This window comes from Epinephelus fuscoguttatus, linkage group LG10, assembly GCF_011397635.1.
Source record: "Epinephelus fuscoguttatus linkage group LG10, E.fuscoguttatus.final_Chr_v1".
NCBI classification, from domain to species: domain Eukaryota; kingdom Metazoa; phylum Chordata; class Actinopteri; order Perciformes; family Serranidae; genus Epinephelus; species Epinephelus fuscoguttatus.
The window spans coordinates 27588976-27616451 of NC_064761.1; the positions used below are offsets into that span (position 1 = coordinate 27588976).

Here is a 27476-nt window from a genome sequence, read left to right on the forward strand (position 1 = left end):
AGGACAAAACCAAAAAATATGGGCATGGTCACCATGATTTCTCGGTGCAGATATTTCTGATTATTAGCCGGCCTTGTGAAGGCTGCTGCTACCGTCGGCCTCATTTGAATTTGTTACAGAAGCTGGTGTCTCTGTTGACTTGAAATATGGTCGTTTTGTGCCACTTCCGCTCTGCTGATGAGTCACTGCTTGTGTGAATCCACTTAATTCTGTTTTAGTTTTTGCCTTCATTAGACAGCAGCACAGTAGAGAGACAGGAAAACATGAGGAATGACATGAAACAAAGATGGCCAAGCGATTATTTGGTATTCCCCTGAGACCACGAGATTACAAAAAAGCCAACCCCCATCTAACCTTTTCCTCATATCTTCTTCCTTTCATCGTGTTTTGCACGCACTTCTTTTTGTCCATTTTCTCAGTGCTTATTGTGAGGACCTGGAAGGATGTGTGCCTGTGAAAGAATAAACAAACCCACACTTATTTCCTTCTGTCCTCTCTTTGGCTTGATGCCTTCAGGACTTACAGGATGAGGTGGCGAGGGAGAGCGAGGTGCTGCAGCGGCTCCAGGCTCAGCGTCAGAAGGTCCAGGACGCCTTGGAGGAGCTGGACCAACAGAAGGCCTCCCTGGAGGAGCAGCTGAATCATATTCGCCAGCAGACAAACCAAGAGACCCATCTGGTAGGTCTGGAATAATTATCTTGGCATGATAGATGAATGTATTGAACACTGGAAAGCTGTGTAACTACAGAAATGACTGACCACTAGCAAAGCACATCAGTAGTATAAATTGATAACCCATTACAGTGCATGGCTCAGTTCTCCTGAGTGATGCAGCATATTCATGAGGTTACATGCGTCACAGATTTCATCCCTGCAGTCAGAGCATGAGGAGCAGGAACAGAAGATAAGTCAGTTTGAAGAGGAGCTGGTCCAGGCCCGAGAAGAGCTCCTCGCTCTGCAGGAGGAGAGCAGGAGGCTGCAGGAGAAGGTGCAGGCCGCTCAGGAGCAGCTCACACCTCTGCAGGAGTCTGTCCGTGACTCCTTTACACAAGTTGCACAGGTTGGTTTGTGTGAATATGAAGCCCTTCTTACACAGATATCCCGTGATAAAGGCGCTTCATTATGCCAGCTTTGCTTTTTTTTTTTTTTTTTTTTTTTTTTTTGTTTAAATACAGAGCCAAACTAGGCAGGCATAATGCCCCCCATAATCTCTATGGTATTCTCTGAACCACACCATCTCTCTGCTCTTTTAGGTTCAGCAGAAACTGAATGACCTCCAGGTGGAGGAGAGGTCAGTCACTGCCCAGCTCAGCTGGAAGAGAGCCCTCGAGGACAGCTCCCCCGTCATGGTCAACGGATCAACAGGCCCTGCAGAGCTGCACCAGGGGGACCCCTTCCAGCAGGACCTTTTCCAGGAGGACCAGCCTAAAGAACTAAAGGAGGAAGAACCAGCTGCTGTCTGCAATCAGCAGAAAGAACATTCAGATCAAAAAGAGAAAGAAGCAGTGAACGAGCAAGAAGAGGAGGAGGAGAAGGAGGAAGAGAGTCCAAAGACTCCAGAGGAGGAAAAGTTGAAACTTGACCCCTTGGATGATCTCTATAACAGTTTGGCCTCTTCTGAGATGTACAATAACCTGGCGACCCTCATGAAGCCACAAGAGAACGCGGTGAGTGTAATAAATATATTTGCCTTTAGTCCCTTCTCAGAATTAAATCTCTGTAAGTAACACTTGTTATTGTTGTGTTTTCCCTTCATGTCTCCAGGAACAAAGCAGCCCTACGCCAGACGTCTCCTCGGAAATTATAGATGATGCAGAGGAATCACCTAAAGAGAGCCCACCAAAGGTAAAGACCCCGAGTTACTGAGGTATACTTGTCTCGTTCGGCCAATTGAATTCTCTAAAACTCCTCCACCACTGACTTTGGTTTCTCAGAGGTTTTTCATTAATCAATCAAGTGTAGTAGAAACACAATGTTCACGTCATTTACTGCAGTGTTCAAGCTTGTCATCAGAGCTCTGTTGCTGTTCAGCAGGTCTCATCACCAGAGCCAGAGAGCAAACAGGAGCCAGCAGAGTCCCCAGAAAGCAACGCATCCTCGTTACCACCTCAAGTTGGCCCTCGCTCGATGCCACCTCAGACCAGCCCTCCCTCTCTGCCTGAGATGGACTTCTTCCATTCGGACCCCTTTACTGACCGTGAGTCCCCAAAAAACATCTAAAGTTCAGCTTTCAAATAAAATGACTGAACACTAAAATTGTTTGGAAAAAGCTGACCTACTCCTTCGGATTTGTTTTACAGATTTAGTTGTATTTTTTGTGCATTTTAAAGTGTTTTGGGCACTTTAAGAATGATGTACTTAATTTATACCTATATTCATGCACCATAGGTTGCAGGTTCATATTTTTTTTACCCCACAGACGATCCATTCAAAGATGATCCATTTGGAAAAGCAGATGCTGCAGGTAAGTTTAACCTTTTTGAAAGTGATGAGCAGCCAGACTGATCTCTTTTATGTTAAAAAATCATTCAAAAATGCAGCATTATCTGACAAGTATACACCAATATTTGTGTTACATGCTTCTCTTAAATCAGATCCATTTGGAGGAGATCCGTTCAAAGGGTCGGACCCCTTTGCTGCAGACGCTTTCTTCCAGCCCTCCAGCGCCACCTTTACCCCTGACGACCCTTTCTCTGCCTCAGCCGACCCGTTTGGTACCACCGCTGGTGCGCCTGAACCAGACCTGTTTGCAGCCAAGCCAAATGACACAGCAGCTGCACCAGCAGCATGTCCAGATCCTTTCACCTCCAAACCCACCAACCCAGCGTCAGCAGCCAAGGATCCATTCAGCTCCTCAGGGAACAATATGGCCGACTCTGACCTGTTTGGAGGAAAGGTGAACGCCATTGGGGAGGCGGATCCATTTGGTTCTCAGGATGGAGGGACAGATCCCTTCAGCAGCTCTCCTGTCAGCTCTGATCTGGCTGTGGTGAGTAGATGTGCTCTACAACCTGGTCACAAGCAGTTATTGGGCATTTTTATATATGCAGTAAGATAATTATATGTCGGTCATGAATGTGTTTGATGATGTTGAAGCAGGGTGTCTATAGGACCGTAAAAAGTCTTTGTCTTAAATGTTGTTTGATGTACATCACTTATAGTTCCAGTTAATCACAGTTAGTATTCACATCCACAGCAGAGTTTATTGTACATTATGCTAAGCACTGTGTGTTTCTACGTTTTTAGAAGGACACGGCAGCAACAAATGACCCGTTCGCTCCTGGTGGTACGACAGTGAATGCAAGCTCAGATCCAGGTATGACTTGTGGTGTAACGCCACCCTCTGGGAACAGAGGCCGTTGCAGCTGTTGAAATTGTAATGTGCAAAATACAATGTTTACAGTGTCTGATTGTTGACAGTTTTCTATGCTTAGTGATTTTTATATGTTTGCGTGTTTCAGATCCGTTTGCTGCTGTGTTTGGTAATGAATCATTCGGAGGGGGCTTTGCAGATTTCAGTGCTTTGACGAAGGTAATCAAGAGGTCTTGTTCATGTCCTGTGCTTCCTTTACACGGTGCTGAAACAGTCAGTAAGGAGTCAAACACACTGAACATCTAGTTGTAAATAATGTGGGCTAAGGTGATGGTAGAAACTGTTGTGACACATTGAACACTTTTCTGCTGCCAAACCAGAACATTCAGGAAGGCTGTGAGTGAGCTGTTGGGTGTGTTGTGGTTTTTGGGGGGAAATAGCTGGAACACTTATTCGTGATTCTGCAAACTGACTAGCAAGATATTTGATGTGCAATATCATAAATTATTGAAAACTTAAAGTTCTAAAAATGTTTCTGTATTTAGATTGGTGATGGAGTCATTTTAGAGTGTTTTTTAAAGTGGAAAGATATTTGTTTTAACTTATTATGAAGTAAATGTTGATTGCACAGTGCAGATGTAATGGCGATAGAATAATGACACCAAAAGCATTTAGACTGGTTCATAAGCCTCTCTTTGACTATGCAATTCTGTCTGCTACCGGGAACTATCTCCATGGAAAATGGTAAATAGAACTGCACTTGTATATCTTATACCTTTATAGTCTTCCGACCACTCAAAGTGCTTTTACACACACACACACACACACACACCAATGTAACAGCCATCGGGAGCAATATAGGGTTCAGTATCTTGCTCAAGATTACTTCGACATATGAACTGGAGGAGCTGGGGATCATACCGCTGATCTTCTGATTAGTGAACGACCCACTCTACCTCCTGAGCCTCAGCCGCCCTGAAGGCTCGATGTAATGCACAAAGGAAGTCCATCAACCAACAGGAAGAGGGTAGTGCTTTCACTTCTCCCAGTAGCTATCGGTAGCTGTTCCTAGTTACCAAAGAGTAGCAATGTAACTTCTACGCAGTTTATATCCCCAGTAGAGGAAATGGTGGACTGAGAAACATCTGGTTGTCTTTGCAACCAACAATAATACCACTTGGAAATGCTCGAGGTGGGAAAGCTAACTGCTTCCATTTTAAACAGCAAATGTGCTTTGAAGTTACTTTATGGCACCCTGAATAAAGCTGTCGCCAAATTGCAAACTCACAACTGCTGTGATTCCACCTCTGATCTACAGTATCCGACCCCTTGTTATTTTTTTCCTGTTTTTACTATACTGTTGTAATGCTCTATGTATTTAATTTGGTGCGAACCTTCTGTTTCAGTCAAATGGTGCTGACCAGTTTGGCATCAACAATAAGAACCTGTTCCAGGAAGACAGCCAGTCTGCCGGCCCAGATGTGCCCCCAGCACTGCCCCCAAAAACGGGTACGCCAACTAGACCACCTCCTCCACCTCCAGGTCAGTACATGCTATGGAAAGGTGACTGTATTACATTCAATATGTTGGAAAATGCTTGATTTTTCTCTCTACAGTGTGATTTATTTGTTCTGTGCATCTATACTGACCCTTTTGTCTGCGTGTCTGTGCCTTCTCAGGTAAGAGATCGTCCATCTCCAGAACAGAGTCCTCTGACTCCTTTCAGCGACGAGGACCCTTCCTCCAGCAGCCCTCAGGAGACTTCTCCTCCTCTTCCCTGCCTGCCAAGGATCCTTTAGCCGACCCCTTCGCCCCTTCCTCCCCTCCTCGTCACAACGTACGGGAAGCTGACCGATTTGCCAGCTTTGACAAAGTGAGCACCTCCCTCTCGCCCTCTCCCTCACCTTCACATGACTCTCAATAGTCACTGCCCTCTTCTCTTTTTTTTTTTCCTTCTAATAAATCACATTTAGTTGTTTAATTGCATCACCAAGCAACCACCAAGCAAATCAGGCCAGCTTTATAAATCACTCCATCCACTGCCATTAAAACATCCCAAAGAAGCAAACTAACCGGCTCACACAGTAGCGCAGGTTCCTCATGCTGCATTTGTCTAACGTGAGCTATTAAATCTTACATATTTGAGTTCATTTTTCTTGCATACTGTTTGCTGCTGGTGTATATTTTAGCTCTTTATTCTGAATGCAATATTTTTATTTTGCTATGTAAAGATTCTTTATACCTGTAATTATTTTTTGTTACTGATTTATATTGGGATTGCGCTTAATTTATGCCCCAGAATTGAAGTTGCACTGTTTTACTTAATGAAGAAATGTACAGAAATGTCATTAGAGCAATTACAGAGACACTGATAAACTAACTTTGCAGCATATTTGTAGTAACAGACACAAGTTTTGTTACATATTAATTGGTTACACACATCTGTTTTCATCATACAAAGTCCCACCTCATGGTTGGCAGTGAATGGAGAGATGAGAGGCTGCTTGTATTTGGCTTTTGTTAGCCATCCCAACTCAGCACTCAGACATTACAGCCTGTGCATATTTCACAGTGTAATGAGATATATATTTTTATTGCAAAATGTTTCATTCTATGCAACTTTTAACATTGGCATAGCATCTCAGGTGAAAAGCACTTATTCTGGGTCTGACCAGTGACTGGGCTCAGAGGCGTAAAGGCATTACATCAGTTGACCTTTACTAACAAGATGCAAAGTAGGGCCTGCTGCATCATGAGTGAGATCCCATTTGTTTCAGACTACAAGCTTGAAGTTTCCTGACACTGCTGTTTCACAAACTTAGAGATAACATATGCTTCAGGCCAAATGTGTAGCAGCTAAGCTACACTACAGAAACACTGCGAAATACTGTATTTAGTAATTTCTGCTCATGTACTGGAGCCAGGTGTAAATAATTAAAGACATTAATCAAGAAGAATACAGAGCTCCTGAGGGGACATGGGGGAGAAAAATACTGTGAGGGAGAATAAAAAGAGAAGGGTGAAATAAAAAGATAAGTACTGACAAACTTTTGCTTTCCCTTGCTCCATGTGCACCTCCTGCAGCAGCGTGACATGTAAAGGGTTTGTTGAAAGTGAATACAGGCTAGATCAGCATGAATGGTGATTATTAAACACTTTCTTAGCTTGTCAAATCAGCTGTCTTATGACTCCGATGCAGCTGTGTCAGTCAATGTTATAAGTGATAGCAACACCACAGCAAATAGAAAGCTTTACCTCAGGAAATGTCCCAACATGAACACACATCACCTCATATGTGCACCCAAAGACAGATGGACTATGATAGCAATAATTCGAGATAACAGAAAAGTTTCTCAGTAAACGCAAAAGTATTTCTCTTTTTCTTCTCCCCGATCTTTTTTTTTTATCCGCGATGTCCTGTTAGGGGCTCCTCCATTTCCTCTCACTCATTAAAATATGTGCGCATAGTCACATGTCTAACATTAAAAAAACAAAAGAAGCCAAAATAGGAAAGTTATTTACCATGCATCTAAATGGGTTGAACCCCTGGTGATATATTTAGAATAACTGATAACAGTATTAAAATCCTCTGGGCTCTTCCCTTTGTAACGCTGCACAGAAATGTACTGTCACGCTGTGAATTTGGGATGGATAACTATTATTATAAGACAGCATTGATTCTAGTTCCTCTCCCATCACATGACTGCACCTGCATGTCCCTGTTGAACCCTGACCTGCACGCACTAACTGTGTGTTTGGCTCTTATTCACTCATACCACTGCCTCCATCATCCCTCACCTCAGTGTTTTGTTGTTTTTTTCCCTTTACACATGCCGCTACATATTTATTCATGCATCCACCTGTTCACCCATCCACCCTTTCGTTTATCAGTTCAGCCCTTGTCTGGTCAGCAGTGTGTTGTGGAGAAACAGATCGCCTGTATTCTCTTCCTCTCTGTGTCTTTACACCTCTGTCAAAAAAGTTGAATAAAGAGTTGAATCAAGGGCACCATCTCTGGCTTCTATGTGCATCCATGACACCACTATCTGCGAATGCCTGAGCTTTTAAAGGACTGTAGCAGTGTTTTTGCATTTTCAGTTCATTTACTGCAAGTTGTCACTATACTTTGACATTGTGGCTGATATTTTCCAAAGCATGATTTAAATGTAAGATTATTTCCTACCTTTCAAGCGGCCTACTTTTGTTTGTTGGTTGTATTTTCTGCATTGTTGTGCCATTGAAGTATCAACTGATTTGTCCGGTTTGCACAATAATAACACAACTTTTACAATGCTCAAGGTCAACATGACACGTTATTAAAGGACAATGTCAGTATTTTGAACCTGGCCCCTATTTTCCCATGTATTTATGTCTAAGTGACTAATGGAGACAACAATTTTTGAAATTGGTCCAGTATTGAGAGAGAGGGCAGCAGTAGTGAAGCAGGCCACATTCACTTCTTAATACCCAATAACCAATTTTACCCCGTGTATAAAACAAATACGAAAATATGAATTGAGAAAATGGATAACAGTATTACACTTAGTTTGCGTTTCATTCCCTTTAATCATTTTTCGTACTTTGAAGTGAAGATACTGTCTTTGTACCTGTTTTTAAACTGTCTGATATCTTTTCTTTGTTTTATTTCTTCACCCAGTGCGTTCCACAAAATCACACCACAAACTGAATTACACCTGGTCTGTTTGTTATTGTGTTCAAGTCTGGCTCATGGAGAAGTCTCATTCTGAAATCTCACGGACTTTTCCCCATTGTGGAAATCAGCTTAATATTCAGCCATGACATTGAGAATCTTTTAGACAACACTAAGCTTCTCTTTCTTTACTCCAACACATCAAACTCTTCCCAGCACCACTCTTTCTAACTCTCACTACCATTTCCATCGTTGCTTCTTTGCAACAAGTCACCTCTCATGAGATTTCAGAATGAGACTTCTCCTTGAGTGAGACTTGGTCACAACAGCAAACAGACCAGGAAAGGTGAAGAAAAATGTTTAATTTCTTCAAAGGGTCTTTTCCATAATATTGTCAGACACTTTAAATAACAATCAGCACCTGTCAGTGGCAGAAACAAGCACTATTCGTGGATGTAAATTGACGGCGCACAATTGCCCTTAGGGATTACATGGCAGACTTCTTTGCCGTTGCACCTGCAGGTGTCTCTCTTTAAACAGGACATATTTCAAACATGGCTGTCTCCATTTGTCACGTAAACACAAAAACATGGGACAATAGTGTCCAGGTTGAAAAACACAGAAGTGTCCCTTTAATGCTGTTATAACTAAAGCAAGTTTTATGTCTGTACAAGTACATATCGATGTATTTTGATACTGTAGTGGCCACGTGGGAAGCAGGAAAAATGCTTCCCATAATCTACAACTCTGGACAATAGAATAAAATTTATAGGATTTGTGCTAAATGGGCTAAAACATGCAAAAACCCCAGTACGGTCCTTTTAAGTACTTTGACAGAATCCCACCAATCACATCAGTGACTGAACGTAAAGCCATGTAAAGAGTTTATTTAAGTTCAACAATCAAACGCACCGTTCCTTTTGCTAAGTACTTTATTGATGTCTGATTTCATCCATATTTAAAAGCAGCAGTGGGATGTACCACCTACAAGTAATAAATGCATGTTCTCTACTAAATCCATTAGATGTTTCTTCAGTGTTCTCATCGTGCATGTTCTGTGCCACTCTACACTGAAATCATCAGCTCATAAAATACCTGCTGCTAGTGAACGCCGTCATCGCTGCCTACTTTCATTTGCATGGGGGGTAACACACTGGATGACCTGTGATGCTTCTGTCTGTCATGAGAATAATGAACCTGTTGGCACAATGCATGTCCGGTCTGCAATGATTAACTGTCTTAACCAGCGTTCTGTGTATTTTAAAATTTCCGTCCTTCGCTTTCTGTTGTCATGAATCTCCAAATGTGATATTTGTTAATGCAACTCCCATTTATTCCTCAGTGGAGATCTCATCTGTCACATTTATATCCCATCTTTTATATGCACATTGTTCCACATCATGTTTAATAACACGTGAGGGGCAAAGACTGTCTTTGTTCATCAATCAGTCAGTCATATTTTATTTGTATAGCACCTGTCATACATGTCAGTGCAGTTCAATGTGCTTTACAGATGACTGACAAGCAGATAATAAGGCAGAACAAGTGTAGACCATAAAAACAACATAAAAGACAATTTAACAATAAAAATGATGAAAAAAATTAAAGATTTAAAAGTGATAATAATATTAGTGAAAGTATAGTTAAATAAAAGCTGGACTAAAAGTAGAAAAAATAGATAAAAGACAAAATTTTAACAAAGACAAATTAAATAAATAAGTGGAATAAAAAATGTATATGATATTAGTAATAATAAAATAAAAGACGAAATGAATACAATAAAGTAGATAAATAAATAATGAAAATAATTTCAATAAATCATTCTTAATCAAAAGCCTGACTGAATGGGTTTGTTTTAAGTTTACGTTTAAAGAAGTTGACATGTTGATGGTCATCACTGATCTTAAAAATTGGTTTTTAGTGGGGGTTTTTTAGTTTTAGTAGGGGGACTGAATGCAACATTTTGGATTTATTGACCACACAGCTGACTGACACAGATAAATGTTAATTAACAGACCCATGTGTAGGATTTAGAGGCATCTATCGGCACAAATGGAATATAATATTCAGAACTATGTTTGCATTAGATTATAATCACCTGAAAATAAAAACCGTGTTTTCGTTACCTTAGAATGAGCCGTTTATATCTATACAGTACAGGCCAAAAGTTTGGACACACCTTCTCATTCAATGCGTTTTCTTTATTTTCATGACTATTTACATTGTAGATTCTCACTGAAGGCATCAAAACTATGAATGAACACATGTGGAGTTATGTACTTAACAAAAAAAGGTGAAATAACTGAAAACATGTTTTATATTCTAGTTTCTTCAAAATAGCCACCCTTTGCTCTGATTACTGCTTTGCACACTCTTGGCATTCTCTCCATGAGCTTCAAGAAGTAGTCACCTGAAATGGTTTCCACTTCACAGGTGTGCCTTATCAGGGTTAATTATTGGAATTTCTTGCTTTATCAATAGGGTTGGGACCATCAGTTGTGCTGTGCAGAAGTCAGGTTAATACACAGCCGACAGCCCTATTGGACAACTGTTAAAATTCATATTATGGCAAGAACCAATCAGCTAACTAAAGAAAAACGAGTGGCCATCATTACTTTAAGAAATGAAGGTCAGTCAGTCGGGAAAATTGCAAAAACTTTAAATGTGTCCCCAAGTGGAGTCGCAAAAACCATCAAGCGCTACAACGAAACTGGCACACATGAGGACCGACCCAGGAAAGGAAGACCAAGAGTCACCTCTGCTTCTGAGGATAAGTTCATCCGAGTCACCAGCCTCAGAAATCGCAAGTTAACAGCAGCTCAGATCAGAGACCAGATGAATGCCACACAGAGTTCTAGCAGCAGACCCATCTCTAGAACAACTGTTAAGAGGAGACTGCGCGAATCAGGCCTTCATGGTCAAATAGCTGCTAGGAAACCACTGCTAAGGAGAGGCAACAAGCAGAAGAGATTTGTTTGGGCCAAGAAACACAAGGAATGGACATTAGACCAGTGGAAATCTGCGCTTTGGTCTGATGAGTCCAAATTTGAGATCTTTGGTTCCAACCGCCGTGTCTTTGTGAGACACAGAAAAGGTGAACGGATGGATTCCACATGCCTGGTTCCCACTGTGAAGCATGGAGGAGGAGGTGTGATGGTGTGGGGGTGTTTTGCTGGTGACACTGTTGGGGATTTATTCAAAATTGAAGGCACACTGAACCAGCATGGCTACCACAGCATCCTGCAGCGACATGCCATCCCATCCGGTTTGCGTTTAGTTGAACGATCATTTATTTTTCAACAGGACAATGACCCCAAACACACCTCCAGGCTGTGTAAGGGCTATTTGACCAAGAAGGAGAGTGATGGAGTGCTGCGGCAGATGACCTGGCCTCCACAGTCACCGGACCTGAACCCAATGGAGATGGTTTGGGGTGAGCTGGACCGCAGAGTGAAGGCAAAGGGGTCAACAAGTGCTAAACACCTCTGGGAACTCCTTCAAGACTGTTGGAAAACCATCTCAGGTGACTACCTCTTGAAGCTCATGGAGAGAATGCCAAGAGTGTGCAAAGCAGTAATCAGAGCAAAGGGTGGCTATTTTGAAGAAACTAGAATATAAAACATGTTTTCAGTTATTTCACCTTTTTTTGTTAAGTACATAACTCTACATGTGTTCATTCATAGTTTTGATGCCTTCAGTGAGAATCTACAATGTAAATAGTCATGAAAATAAAGAAAACGCATTGAATGAGAAGGTGTGTCCAAACTTTTGGCCTGTACTGTATGTAGAGCAGGTCCTCTTCCACAGAGGCTGCCTTGTTGTTCCACAGTAGCCCGGAACAGACAAATCAAACACAGGCTCTAGATAGGGCCATTTGCATTTTTGTTTTTTCAAGTCGGCCACACCTGGTTCTCTTATACGCTTAGCACATGGGAGTAATTTCAGTTCTCCAACCTCACCACTAGATGTCACTAAATCCTACACACTGGGCCTTTAATTACAATGACAGGTCAAAATATCCTGTTTTATATCTTTTCCACCAACATGGATCAGGTGCTGCTCTCGTTCCTGCACCTAATTTGAACCGTTAAGAGCATTTTAAACAAAAATAAATTGGTTTGGAACCAAAAAATAGCAGGTATTTTCTTAACCTGAAGTGGGAACCATGATGACATTAGTTGTTGTGTCATATTCTACAGGTTAGAATGACAGAGAAATCATCATCAAATCATTAATTGTTGGTCCCTGCTTGTTTTTGGATTAAAATATATATATATATATATATATATATATATATATATATATAGATATATATATATATAGATATATAGATATATATATCTATATATATATATATATATATATATATCTTTAATAACAGAACAATAGTTTGGATCAATGTGATCTACCATCTTGCTGCTATGGTTTACCTTATCGTGCAATGCCCTGCGTTGATGACACATCTTTGATTACAATGATTCTGATCAAAGCTGTTGGAAACATGGGCTGCTTTGCCAGATAGCACCAACTTTCCAAGAGTCCTGAACAGAACCAGTTCAAGAACCAGAGCTAGTTTAGTGGAAAGGGGGTATTTGAGAAAAGTTATTTGTCAGAGAGTCATCAAAGTATCTGTCATAAACATCAGAGATCTGACTGTACCTTACCCTTACCCTATTAGAAACATTATCAAGCTTGAGCCAGAAAGTGCTAAATAAAAACCACAGCATGGTTAAGGGCGTCTTTCTCTGTGACCTGCTTCACCACTGTAAAGCCTGGCTGGTACGTTGGTGTTGCCAGTATTATCAGTCTGTTGTGGCTGTCACAGTGGCTCAGGGCTAAGATGTGCTCGACTTAAACTGAAACATCTCTGGCTTAATCCCTGCTGGGGACCTTGGTTGCATGTTCATCCTGTCTCTTTCCTCTCAAATTCCTAATCTTTCTGACAAAAACGCCTCAAAAAATTCTGAAAAGAAAACAAGAAACTTTGCCACAGAAATGCCAAAAATTAGTTTGAGTTATTAACTTTTACATACAGTAGTTTTTTCTGGGGATGCATAACATTGATTTTTTTCAGCCAATACCGATAAGCTGCTTCTAATGGCCAATACCGATAAGATTACTGATAAATTAACATTTTCTATTTTAAAATAAATTCATAACTTGTAATTTATGTGCACCTGAGGGTAAGATGTGGTTAGCAAAATGGATGATTTTATATTCCATAGCGCTGACAGAACCAAATCTAACTTATATCACTGTTGATAACACGTATGTTTAAGTCTTCACTCAGCCACTGAGCTGTCAAACTAACACTACTCACTGACTTAACGTCAGACGTCCACATGTCCGTGGTAAAAGTAGCAGCGGCTTGGGAGAGTTACCGGTTTCTAAATGTGCCATTACTTTGCGAAATCCTTGGTCTTCTACCACAAGAAAAAGACAAGTGCCATAATTTGTGAATTTTGTCTGCTTCAGCCTTTGAGCTATCTCCAGTTAACCCTCCGAAGTTTTTAATGCCTCCTGCCTCCTATGCCTTCAACACATCTTCGTTGCCATGACAACTTTGTAGATGTCTTAAAAGGTTTGTTGTGTTAAAACTCATTGTGGTGTCTTCCTCTGAAACTGAAAAACATCCCCTCAGGCAATGACAGATGTTGCACTTGTTCAGTCAGTGAAAGCAATTTGTCATTTATTGGATATAATCTCAGTATTGAATTAAAACATAATATAAATTTCCTAATTAAGGGACAATATATATCATCTATCCCTAGTTTGTTCATCACAGAGCTCTGATAAGTTTATAATGATTATAATAATCACTAAATTGAAGAGATTCTTATTGAAAATACATGTATGATATCAGCAAATATAATATTGACAGATATGTTGTTATTTGATATATTGATATTGGCCTCACAGTGGGCTTTACACCTTTGTACCTTTGAAGAAAATCCCTCTGAGATATTATTCCTGTGATCATGATCACATTACATTACATACTACAACTACTTTCATTGTGCAGTCCTGTATTGTATAATGATGTCAATAAATCATCGAATCCTTGTTGGATGTTACAGGGCAGCAGTTGCTTTATGAAGCTTATACAGGTAAATGATAATAACAGAGGTGTGGACTCGGGTCACATGACTTGGATTTGGTTCAGACTCAAGTCACAAATTGAAGACTTTAGACTCGACTTGACAAAATCATAAAATGCTCGCAACTTTACTTAAATTTTAACACCAGCGACTTGTGACTTTTTTTGGACTTGAGCCTTTTGACAATACTGAAAATACTTGATACCTTCCCCAATGCCCAAAGATTAAAACATGTTATTTAAAAAGTGTGCCATAAATCGATAAATTTCCTTTAATTTCCTGAATCAGCAAACATTAACGCCATTCATTCCCAGCAAGTCGGCACTTAGTTCCCCAGAACCACTTTGTTTTAGTCAAGCCGACTAACTTTACGCTACTGATTGCCAGCTGGAAAAAAAGATACCAAAAGATGATTTTGTTGTGCACAAAAACTACACGGTGGTCAACAAAAACGAATTGCAGTATGCAAAACATGCAGGTCAAAGATTACAGACAGAGACAAACAATTTACAATAAACTTGTTTTAACAAATAAGTACAAATTAAAAGTTAATATGTTATTACTCTTTAAATGGCATGATATTTGGTCATGAGCACATTATGACTTGTTTAGAGCTCAATACTCAAAGTTTAGGACTCCACTTGAGGCTTGTCGGTCTAGATATGGAACTTGACTTAGGACTTTCGTGCAAAGACTTGAGTCATACTTGTGACTTGCAGAACAATGACTTGGTCCCACCCTTGGGTGATAGCATGCATCATCTTACAGCTGTTACTGTTGGTAATCTGTCATCAGCAGGTTGCAAGAATAAGTTCCTTTATCCTTGAGAATCTGTTAACTGTATGTTTGTCTGTTTGTGTCTCCTTTCTCCCCATATTTCTTTGCATTTGTGCTTCCTCTCCTTCCCTTCATGTGTGATGTGTGCGTGTGTGTCCTGTGTTCACGGAGCAGTATCCAACAGAGGAAGACATGATAGAGTGGGCAAAGCGCGAGAGCGAGCGAGAGGAAAAGGAGCGACTTGCCAGGCTCACCCAGCAGGAACAAGAGGACCTGGAGCTGGCCATCGCACTCAGCAAGTCTGAACTCTCCTGAGGAGCTTGTCTCCCCTTCCTCCTCCCCTCCTCCCCCTCTTCCTCCACTGACCTGGCTTGGCACGGCACAGCACAGCCTGGCCCAGCCCAGAAAGCACCAAAGCAAAGTGGGGACTGTATAGGACTGATTCAGCAGCACCTGCTGACCCCATGAAGAGACTTTCTCAGAATAAACCCACCTCTGAATCTTTCTTCTCCCCAGACTGTGTTCACCGTTCACTGGCATTGCAGTATTGTGTTTTATTTTTTCCCCATCCTGTTGGTCTTGTTTTTGGAGGAGAGGACCAAGATGGAGTGTATGTTCTGAAGAATGGATTGTTGAAAATGAAATGCGGTGAATATGGATTTAGAGATTGCTCTGCTGAGTTCAACACCAGGCTACAAGCGCCACGTTAACTCTCCAGAATGTAATTTATTTAATGCACTCAAAACTAGATCAAAATGGCCTTTGTCAAAAGCCCTGTCTTTATCCACTAACGCTTTACTTAATTAATACTCGGCTCACTCTAGCTTCTAAAGTTATGTTGAGAATTTCATGAGATTTCTTTAATTAGAAATAGACTTGCTAATTTTGTAGAGCCCAAAAAATCCCCTAATTTCCTTCAAGCTCTTGTTTAATGTTCTGAAACTAAATCTTGAACTGTGTAGATTCGAGATAGTAAGGTGGGAAAAAAGAGTGTTTTTTGAGGCACGGTAACAAAATTTAAGAGTGCAGTCAGTCTTTTTGAAATGGAGTGACCATGTACTTTTCTAATCCCGCAGAAGGCCTATGAGATTTTTATGAGTATTTGTTTAGGACAGGGTGACAAAATTCAACATTTCTACTTGTCTAACTGGAAGTTACCAGTCCTCTAATATGTGAAACGCATGTGCAAATTTATAGTAAATTTCAACATCACAGCTTCCACATTCAGCTTCTAGATACTTTAGTTTCTTTTAAATGTTTGTAATGCATTACTTTGTCCGGCATCTGTTCTGTCAAAGTTGATTTTTTGGGAGATACTGAAAGGAATGAAACTACAACTTTTTCATGTCATGATGACATAATAATTAGCATTACATTTCAGGGCACACTACAAGGGGATTGCACAACACAAGAACTGCTTTTGACAAATATTTGATAGAGTCAGACACCAAATACTCTACATTATTTTAATTAGTATGAAACACTCAGTCCTTGATGTTTAATTATTAATGTTTTTGCTGAAATTTGATGGCAAAACTGTTGAGGCTGGACATTAGCATTCAAACATAAGTGTATAAAATAGAAACTGGGTTGTTGTGATGAATGTATGTGTGGAAACAACTGATTTATACCAACTTTACCCACCCTAATTACTCATAAGATACATGAATAATGTTGAAGGGACACCCCAAAATCAGAAATACATATTTTTCCTCTTACCTGTAGTGCTATTTATCAGTCTAGATTGTTTTAGTGTGAGTTGCAGAGTGTTGGAGGTATCAGCCGTAGAGATGTCTGCACTGTCAGCAACAATGTCTCTTTGCAGGAATCATGACACGGTTACTAAAGATAATTCACAGACCTTGTTGTGAGCAGTTTCATGTAGAAAGAATGTCTTTCTACCAAACTACAAACACCAACCATATCACCACAGAGAAGGAAGAGTGCATCTACACATGGATGAGAGGCTCATACCAGGCCATTCACCATCATGTGATGCCCTGTGGCCCAAAAAGACCTTTTACCGTAGACTTGCACGGCAAAAGAGATGTCTGTAAATCAATGGATACATTGTGAGCAGTTTCATGTAGGGACGTTTTTCTTCCTACCAAACTACACCCACCAACTGTATCACCACGCAGAAGAAAGTGTGCATCTACTCATGGAGGAGAGGTCTTGTGACAGCACGAGATGTAAATCGTAATGGTGTCTAAGCTGTAACACCAACTAGCTCAGTGGTGCTAGGTGAGTTAAGCGGGATTTATACTTGTGTGGCAGACCCTACAGTGCGTAGCTTACGCATGTCGCCTTCGCCGTTGTGAGCATTTTACTTGTGCGATGTTGTGTCTGTGTCACTCTGCTCCACACCTCCAAAACACTAGTCAGTGGTGGAGTTTCTGTGACGTGCTGTAAAGTTCAATTGATATAAAACACACCCAAAACACACATTAAACCTGGCTTAATAGAGACAGTGTCAACCATACTACACCCACCAAATGTATCGCTGTGCAGAAGGAAGAGTGCATCTACTCATGGACAAGAGGCTCATGACTGTGTGAGATGTAAACGTTAATGGCGTCTCCCCCGGCTGCGCTGTAACCTTAGCTAGCTCAGTGATGCTAGGTGAGCTAGCAGTAGATGCACTCTTCCTTCTGCACAGTGATTTGGTTGGTGGGTGTAGTTTGGTAGAAAGAAAATAGTTCCTAAATGAAACTGCTCACACTATGGATTATTTTGAGTAACCAGGTCATGATGTCTGGAAAGAGGCATTGATGTTGAACTTTTCAAATGTTTTTTTTTTTTTTTTTGGCACTTTGAGCACCACAAGCCGAGTGCCATCTGGTTCCATTATATTATAGAGAAGGCAGACATTTCTACGGCTGTTATCACCAACATTTGACAACTCACACCACTTTGCACACAGCACTACAGGTAAGAGAATAAAATGTATTTTCAATTTTAGCATGAACTGTCTCTTTAATAATATTTTTCATCCTGATTGATCCAGGGTTAGTCACAAAGCGATCTCCCTAAAGCTTGCTGAATTACACTTCAGTAACATGGATGCTTGGTTGTAGATGAGAGAAGTGCACTAAAAAGAAAAATTTCCTAAAGTATTCATTTCACAAATTTCACACCACGTTCCATTTCAAAGTTTGCCACTGCTGTTTGGCATTTGTATGAACTTTTTTTATTTTTCCCACAATGTTTTTTTTTTTTTTGTCTCAGCAGATGCTTCCTCTCTGAGAGCCTAACTGGATTTCAGAGTCCTACACAAAGTCAGTAAAAGTTGATTAGTGTCTCTGTGTTCTGGTGGAGCAGTTTGTCTTTTGTGTGTGCACTTCAGGCTCTGTGGGGATTTAACCTGCTGGTGTTGTGAAGATAAATCCCTCCGTTGCACTGCATCCACACGCCTGTTAACACCCTCAGAGTAGTTGGCCGGCCAGTGATTCCTCTCCTTGCTGGAAAATATTGTGTTTCTCCCAGAAAATGAACTTAAGTGACTTAACGCTGAGTGCTGAACTGTGATAGATGGTTTCTAAACAAGGGAAGGTTTGGTTGAAGAGCAGTAAGCTTTTGTTTTTAATTTTCCTTGCTGATTTGTGAGCTAATGGTGCACAACATTTTGGACACTTCTTCCTGTTCAGATGTATTTTTTTTCTCTTTTCGGCCTTGTTTAGAACGAGCATTGTCATAGTTTCCTCTTCTCATGTTTAACCAGTTTACTGTCCATGGTCAAGGCTGCACTTCCTACTCTCAGTGCGTCTCATATTGCAGTTCACGTTTATTGTAAATACAAGCGAGAGCAGGAGTCGTCCATCTCGTCTTCACCTTCACAGCTGAGTCTCTTGTCATACAACAGTTTCACTCTCACGTTTAAAGGCCACCTGACACGTTACTGTCATTTGTACAGACTCCTTGAATTTTACAAATCAAGAACCACTTGTGTTTCTAGGCTTACCCATAAAGGCTTTTTAAGCTCAAACTAATTGTATTTTATTTTGTATTTTCTAACGTGTAAGAAGAAAATCATTATTGGGAGGTTTGGCCAGAATATGTAATGCATTTAATTGAAACAGAATAAATATTAAATGTGTAGTTTTGCAGTTTGTGTGTTCTTACTGGGATTAAATCATGTTACTGGCTGTGTGGAGTACAATTTTAGATCCTTGAGTAGAGGTAGTAATACTGCATTATAACAATACTCTATTACAAGAAAAGTGCAGCAGTGGTGGAAAGTATCTAAGAACACTTATGTAGGTATTCAGGTGTTGCAATTGTATGCCCCCATATACTTCTACTCTGCTCCATGTCAGAGGGGAGTATTGTACTTTTATACACATTTATTTTCCCTAAAACACATCATTAGCTGATAGACTAATACATAATAATGCATCTGTAATAATGGTCCAATAACATAAATAATGTGTGAGCACATGAGCCAAAGTAACATTTGCTGATAATACAGGTACTAACATTTTTAATGCAGGACTTTTACATTCTTGTATTGGTACATTTTAGTAGTACTCAATAAGTAGATCAGAATGATTCAGAATGTGATTTTGTTATATGTATAATATTATTTGATTCTTTTTGTGGAAGCTGATGCAGTCATTTTTAGGGCAGCATTTATGTTGCTGGTCAGTGTGAAGTCTGCCTTAACTACTTTACGTGCATGTACTACTGTCAGCTCAGTCTATAACAGCATATCTGACATTATACAAATTTAGATTAGGCACAACTAAGCTGTCATAGTGGAATAAAAACTACACTATTTCCCTCTTAAAAGTACTGTGGTAGAAACCGAAAGTAGCAGGAAAGTACCTCAAATTTTACTTTAACACTGTACTTGAGTAAATGTACATATGCATTTTGATTTTGATTTACAGAGCATTTATAAACGCCTGAAACTTATCCCGTGTGCCAAGTTTATGAACAGGAGAACTATAGTGAGAAGGGAAAATGCAATAGGCCCTATATAGAGCCAGTATTTGGTTTGTCCGTTGTGGTCTCCTGTAGAACAACATGGCGGATTCTGAGGAAGAGGACCTGCTCCACAACAAGACATAACAGTTCTTATTTTAGGATAAGTGCCCCATGAATGATTCCGAAAACAACAGGAAATATAAAAATAAAAAATAATTTTAGTTTTCTTGCGTAAAACCCGGAAATTACTCAGCATTTTAACACTCACGGTTCTCAAAGTCAATGTGTTTCTTGAATGGGTTTTAAGTTAGATGCCTGAAATAAGGTCTGTGGTTAACAAAAGCTTAAGATACTTTCATGTTTTGTTCCACGACATAAAATACGTCAGTTAATACTCCACTTGTAAACTCTGAAGCTTCTACATGTCTTCAAAGCGGCAGTTGCTAACAGACGGCTCAATGAGACTACATAACGTCATCGCGCCGAGCCGCGCCGAACACGGTCCTGTTATGGCGGTGACGTCAGGGCGTGCGACTGTGGTGCAGTTCGTTTAAAGCCTAATATTAGTTTTTTACTTCTGGCGACTGCATTCAGGCTTTAATAATCTTGAAAGTGGTGTTCATTTTTGTCGCCGAACAATACGTGTAAGTATCATAGATGTTTGTTTGCCACAGAGCTTATTTTCGGCAGTAATTTAAAATCAAATGAAAAAATCCCAAAGGGTTTTTGACAGTTGAACCAGTGCGATGCTAACTACAACTTTATACACCAATGAAAAGGTAGGTGTGAATATTATTTACCATTGTTGTCAATAGAGGCCTCTAAATCCTACACACGAGACAGTTAACTTCCTTTAATTTATGTAGGCTACATGTTTGTTTATTGAATAATACATTTTAAGTAGTACAGTATGTAACTGCCTGTTTCATTATAGTGTGGAACCTTGTCGTAAAATGGAGGGCTCTAGGACCATGTAGCCGGGACTCACAGCAGCTACATTACAGTGCATTTAAATAGGAAAGTCATTATTATAACGATGACAGCAGCAACACACCTTTCCACGTCAGGAAGGAGGAAGACACGCAGCGGGTATTGTACGTTCACTTACGTCAGTGTGAAGTCGGTGTGAGCTGCCCCCGTCCTCCCTCCTGTCTGTCTGTCCATCCATGCCCGCCGTGTGATCTTCTGCTGTCTCACCCGATCTCAGAGCTGGGGAATGAGTTTTATTCGGAACTGGAAACGAAGCGTGAAGAAAAATGACAGCAAAAAGTGAGTAGAAAGGGGAAAGCTCCCGAAAATCAGTGCAGGTCCTGTTCCTGTCGGTACCTGTCTGTTTTCATTACAGAATGCAATCGCACTTCTAAGTGTAATTTGTTATCTTGTCATCACACAGAGATAGTCGAGAGAGCACGGCATGTTCAGTGCCAGCATAGATCCTCTTCAGACAACACACACTCTCATATGAGTATCTGATATGATCTGTAAAGTTCAGCCCTGTGTTTCTTAACTCTAAAACAGTCACACTGTTCACAAATTAAAAAGAAAAAGTTGTGTTTGATTATGATTATCTAATCCAATATCTGATAAATCCACAGAGGAGCTTGCTCACTGTGAGTCAACAGGGAAAACAATGTTCTTTACTTTAAAAGATTGTTATCATGATCCATCTTACGGTGCTCATTAAGTCTTTTGTTGCCGGTCTGCAGCCTGTTAGACAACATTACATTCATGTTGTGATCAAGCAGGCTTTTACTTTCCTAGCAGTGCACTGAAACACACTTATTCTGTGGTTTTGTTGGTGTTTTATTGTGTTGTTGCATCTCTGAAGGCTGCTTTTGTAAGATCATTTTTGTAAACTACTATAAGTAAATAAAATAAATAAGCTGGGAGAAAAAGTAATGTGTTAATGGGGTGACAATCGAATCAAGTGGTTCCAAACCTACAGTATACTGTAAGCCAGTACACCCACACATGGGCACAACATGTACTCAAGAGATTGTAGGATAATCACCTAGGTATGGATCATGTTTACCTTTTGAATCTTCTCAAATCTTTGCTTTTGTCATTGTGTACAACTACACAGTTTCTCATACCTCACAGTCATGCACCCTGTAATGAGGAGTCACAAGATGAAGAAGTTGGAAACCACTGATCTAACCCTGACCAAAGAGTCCAAGATTTATATGTTGAAGTGAAGATTGTTTAGACCTGATTGCTGTTTCAGGATGTTTCAGGCTGACTAGAATAAAGTGCTCATTTAATCCACGATAATCCATGGACCTTGATATGAGCAGTTTCATGTAGGAACTATTTTCTTTCAACCAAACTGCACTGCTAACAGTGTCACCGCTCAGAAGGAAACGTTCATCTACTACTAGCTCATCTAGCACCACCGACTTAACTAACGTTACAGCTCAGCCCAAGAGGACACCATTAATGTTAACATCTCATGCTGTCACAAGCAGAAGTCTCTCATCCATGACTGGATACAAGCTTTTTATCCTGTACTGGTTGGTGTAGTTTGGTAGGAAAAAGTAGCTCCTATATGAAACAGGTCATAACAAGGTCTATGGATTATTGTGAGTACCAGGTCATGATTTCTAGAAAGAGACAATGCTGTTTTTCAAATGTATTTGTTTGGCGTTTTGAGCACCACAACCTGAGTGCCATCTAGTTCCAATATATTGGAGAGAAGTCAGACATCTCTACAGCCGATATCGCCAACACTCCAACAATTCAAACTATCTGTTCCAAACTCTTGAGTCCTCCTCAGATCTTCAGATTAGACTTACAGTATCCTAGAGCACCTTCTCCTCTCACCATCATGAGATCCATTCTTACATTCTCTCCAAGTTAACCTCTGACCTCTTCACAGTGTTGCCATGGAGGCGCAAGACATCCCTGACAGCCCGGACTCCCCGAGCCGGTACGTTCACATTGTGCAGAGTCATGTATTCTCAGAGACAGTCAGCAGTGTCACAATGAATACAACAAACCCTGTGATGTCACAGTGTTATTAAAACATGTAATAACCGTGTAATGATACGTTTAGTTGTTAGCATTTTAGCTCCTACAGATAAGTTTCATACACAGTCACTTTTATTTCTTTTCCCAGGTTGTCAGTCATAAACAGTCCAGAATTGGATGCCATCATCACAGACTTCAGGTGGGTGTGTTTGAATTTAAAACCACCAAGGACATATGAAGTAAAACAAAATCAGATAGTAAAGCATAGTCTGGGTTACAGTTTAAAATTTGAGTGAATGTTTTGAGTCTTTCTGTGAAACTCAATATGGGTTCACCAAAACATTCTGTTCCCTGATCAGGCCGATTTCACAGACATTTTTCTCCCAAAACTGTCCCATTAATATCCGAAGAAATGTCCTCGACGAGTCATTGAAAAGAAATAAGTAGCCTGGGAGTGTCCACATGTATCAGTGTCCGAGTTTCTATGGCTCTCACGGTCATGTTTCTCAAACAATAGCCGGCCTTTCAGCTGGTTTGTCATCCCTTGAGATTTCCCTCCTTTCTCTAAAACAGCCTTGATTTTGTTTCTCTGTTTCAGGTTACAGCTACCAGACAACAAAGATGCTCTGCAGTCAACAAATCCATCAAATGGGTAAGACCGCACAGTTAATTCTGATAAAGCAACACTCTGGTTTAGATCACAACAACAACAAAAATGCAGAGAAGCCTACTGATGTCCCGTCATTTGTAAAAATTCCTGAAAAGTTCTCACTGTGCTTGTTAATGATTTGCAATCCTGTGTGAGCTGCTGTGTTCAGCATGCACCTTACAGCTGACTTAAAGGACTTCTTGATGTATTGGTGACATGTTGAAGTAAAGGCCATCAGATGGTCACTGGCAGCTTCTCCCTGCTGTTCAACATATCAAAAATTCAGACAGAGAGAACCTGAGAATCATCTCTCAACCCTCCCTGTCAAGTTATGACTGGATGAATGTGAATTAGTTGCTTATTCAGTAGTTTAGTTCTACATTCTGTGTCCAGGCATGTAAAGGATTACATTGTTAGCCTGAGGGAGAGGATAGCTGCATGTGTTTGGATCTGAGGGAGGGAACTAAAGGAAAAGAGCACGGATGATCTGCATAGTTAATTCTAGATTGAATAAATCCAGGTTAAAGGTGCTAAATGTTGACGTTTCACATTTTTAGTTAGTAAGGAAAATATCCTTGTGATTTTTAAAGTAATAGACATTTTGGGACAATACTCTTATTCTCTTTCTTGCTGAGAGGTAGATGTCATGACTGATACCACTTCCATATCTGTTCATTAAATATAAAGCCAGGAGGCAGTTAGCTTAGCTTAGCACAGTGGTTCCCATCTGGTCCAGCCATGAGGTCCAGATTTCTCCTTAGTCATTGTTTAAGGTCCACTGGTCCATTGGTTCGAGGTTAAATATATTCAGGGTCATACTTACATTTGGCCATGTCGTTGAGCATTTTGCTGTCTCTGTGAAGTAGCTGTCTGTTAGTCACCGGCTGTACAGCAGAAATGAAAGCTCTTTGCTGAAATTTGACTGCACTTGAAAATAAAGCGGGTTAACCAGCAGGTTAAATCCCCACAGTCCTTTCAGGATAGGCCCGCGGCCCACTTTTGGAATGTGACCCATCAGTTGGGAACCACTGGCTTAGCATAGAGACTGAAACAGGGTGAAACATCAAGCGCAACAGTAACAAAATCTGCCGACCACCACCCACAAAGCTCACTAATTTACTTGTTATGTCAGCCAGCTACATCTCCTGATGTCAGACAGAATTGTCAACTCGTTAAACATTTCGATCTTCAGTCTGACATTGCCTCCACCCTAACTGATTTAGATTTTCCCTAACCAATTAATAGAGACCCAGCTATCTGCCTGAATCTAACATCATTTTAAGTCCAAACCGATGTGTAGTCATGGCAATACCACCTTTTTTGGGTGGGGTGGAGCGAAGTATAAACAAACTACAATGTTGAGCAATATTGAGAAGACGAGTCAGTGTAGAACAGCCTTGATAGTGGCGTCTGTCTTGTCTGTAGTGGTTGCCATTGTTGTTATTACTCCTCATTAGTGCACAGACACTGCTTGACAATGCTTGACAACAGTTTGACCGCTACATTCGTCCTGCCCGTGGGGCTGATTGGCTGATCAAGTCCCCCCTCAGCTCTCATTGGTCTTTTGTTTTTTTTTTTTAAACCAAGAAACCACTGTTTCATGTCACAATGTACAGCACTTGGTAAATGGACTGCACTTGTATAGCGCTTTTCTAGTCTTGCAACCACTCAAAGCACTTTTACACTACATGTCACATTCACCCGTTCACACACACTCACAAACTAATGGAACAGTCATCAGGAGTGATTTGGGTTGCCCAAGAATACTTTGACATGTGGGCGGGACAAGCTGGGGCTTGAACCACCAATCTTCCCATTAGTGGACTACCTGCTCTACCTCTACAATGCCAGATGATTCAGTCAACTCAGAATCTGTAGAGTGGGTGGACTCAAAGGTCTGAACTCAGGCAGCCATTCATTCATTCGTCTCATTCATTTTCCATAACTGCTTATCCTTGTACAGAGTCGCGGGGGGGCTGGAGCCTATCCCAGCTGACACTGGGCGAGAGAAGGGGTACACCCTGGACAAGTCACCAGACTGTCACAGGGCTGACACATAGAGACAGACAATCATTCACACTCACATTCACACCTACGGACATATTTAATGGACAGATTTTAGTGGTGCATCCGTCTGTAATTTGCAAGAATAAGCACTTTTCACAAAATGTCAAACCGTTGCATAGATATTTTCAAGTTAGGATTCATTTGCTCTTATTTGAGGACATTTGTTATCAATGGGCATTACAACACAATACCAGTGTATATAGAACCACAAATGTTCAGGATGATTTACTAATGTGTGGTGCATAAAAGCAGCAGAGATTTGCATGTTATTACATTAAGCCAAAAGCCTAAGTAGTTGGAAGCGGCAACATTACTTGTTTTTCTGTCGTCAAATCCAATTCTTCACTATGAGGACAGCAGCAGCGTATCAAATCTAATTATCTTCGCCATAAACCCGTGACCGCCTGCGCTCCTCACAGCCCACACGTGAGAGAGATGGAAGCAACAATTAAGCTTTTTTTTTTTTTTTTACTACAGTCTATAAAGAGATGGATTTCCCTTTTTGCTCCTGCGCTGGCCAGAGTGCTTTGCTTTTATGATTGTGTTTTTATGGGCTGTGATGTGGGAGAAAATATGTCAAACGTGATGAGCACTTAGACACAGTCACATGAGTGTGATCTTTATGCTCTCTTGATGTTAGCAGTGTTACTAATAGAGTGTGTATGTGTCTTTGCAGTTGTGTATGTGTGTGATAGAGACATGCCACTGTACAGTGCTCCTGTGGCTCCATGGAGAGAAATAACATTCTCTATGAATCAGCTGAGGATTTATATTGTTGTTTTGGAATTCTGTTCATGGATTAATATTGTCTTGCTTGTTCACTCTCACTTATTTGTTTATGCTTGAGGATGTTTAATCATCTACCAAGAAAATCCAAACACCCCAGTTACCAGTTAAGAAGTGAAATAATTCAATGATCAGTCTGTTGACAGAAAATTGGCAACAATTTTTAATCATCAGCTAATCATGCAAGTAATTTTCAAGCAAAAATACCAAACGTTTCCTTGTTTTAGCTTCTCTAATGAGATATTTTGTGTTTCTGTAAACTTGAATATCTTTATTTTGGATTTTTGTAGGACTGGAGAAGTGATCTGAAGACATCACCTCGGGCTTTGCAGGCATTTTATTTTTCACTTTTTTCTGACATTTTGTAGACCCGATAATTGAATGAACAATGTGGAAGATTTGAAGGGATTTAGTGGTTAAAAACCAGCTGAAACGTCTCTCTGTTAGAGTTCCTTCAGTGTTCATTATACAGGAGGTTTCTATTAGGAGCTGATTTATCCTCAGAGGTCTCTTCCTCTCCAAAGCAAACGGATTAGGGGGTCTCATTTATAAACATTGTGTATACACAAAACAAGGCCTGAAAGAGGCATACACCACTTCCCACAGAAAAGTTGGGACCGGGCCACCTTATTCCTAGCCCCGATGATACCTTGCATGAATTACAGGTGCAACTTCCAGCATTGAACCGAAACGGGCGATTTCCAATGGTAACAGTTTGTTTACAGTACTCTATTCTTCTTTCCAAGAGCAATTGGGAAATAAAACGTGGAACACACCACCAGTTATAGCTCAAACGGGATTTAGTGATCATACCTCTGCCATCTCTGACAGCCATCTCAAAGCATTGTTTTATTTTTTCCTTTTCAACCGAGCACGCTAGCAATTAACTTGCCTTGCTCCGTTAAAATATTGTAAACTTTAACATGGCCCGTGCTAGCTTAAGGTAAACATCTGCTCCTTCTAAAGATGATTTATGGTTTCTGATGACTTATTAAGAGATACTAAAACATTCAGCATTTAACATAATTCAGTATTAACTGTAGCTCCATGTAACGTGAATAAATGTGATGTTTCCCAGCTAATCCTCCGCTCGTCTGCGTTAACAACTCAGTTTACACGTTTTTTTAACTTCTGATTTATTAAAAACTGTTCTGAGCGAAACATGATGCTGAATTTAGCAGCAGACGTCAGTAATAGTAATATAAAGTAAAAGAAATAACTTTTGGCATTCTTCTATACGAT

At 40.4% G+C, this 27476-nt stretch overlaps 2 protein-coding genes across 4 annotated transcripts in view; both read left to right on the plus strand.

Annotated features, from left to right (window-relative positions):
* eps15 (epidermal growth factor receptor pathway substrate 15) overlaps window positions 1-17654 on the plus strand; it is a 36630-nt gene extending 18976 nt beyond the window's left edge. The window contains exons 13-24 of one of the 3 annotated variants that reach the window (XM_049589026.1): window positions 517-678; window positions 863-1060; window positions 1254-1667; window positions 1765-1845; window positions 2032-2197; window positions 2420-2464; window positions 2595-2989; window positions 3247-3316; window positions 3462-3532; window positions 4720-4855; window positions 4993-5186; window positions 15014-17654. In XM_049589026.1, coding sequence (XP_049444983.1) covers window positions 517-678; window positions 863-1060; window positions 1254-1667; window positions 1765-1845; window positions 2032-2197; window positions 2420-2464; window positions 2595-2989; window positions 3247-3316; window positions 3462-3532; window positions 4720-4855; window positions 4993-5186; window positions 15014-15154 — 2073 coding nt within the window. In that variant the 3' untranslated portion in view covers window positions 15155-17654. The remainder of the gene's footprint in view (window positions 1-516; window positions 679-862; window positions 1061-1253; window positions 1668-1764; window positions 1846-2031; window positions 2198-2419; window positions 2465-2594; window positions 2990-3246; window positions 3317-3461; window positions 3533-4719; window positions 4856-4992; window positions 5187-15013) is intronic. The other 2 variants (XM_049589027.1, XM_049589028.1) reach the window with 2 other exon arrangements.
* A 3140-nt stretch (window positions 17655-20794) lies between these two features.
* The window catches only part of ttc39a (tetratricopeptide repeat domain 39A), a 33876-nt gene continuing 27194 nt past the window's right edge, over window positions 20795-27476 (plus strand). The window contains exons 1-4 of the mRNA XM_049589029.1: window positions 20795-21034; window positions 22641-22691; window positions 22881-22931; window positions 23331-23384. Coding sequence (XP_049444986.1) covers window positions 20982-21034; window positions 22641-22691; window positions 22881-22931; window positions 23331-23384 — 209 coding nt within the window. The 5' untranslated portion in view covers window positions 20795-20981. The remainder of the gene's footprint in view (window positions 21035-22640; window positions 22692-22880; window positions 22932-23330; window positions 23385-27476) is intronic.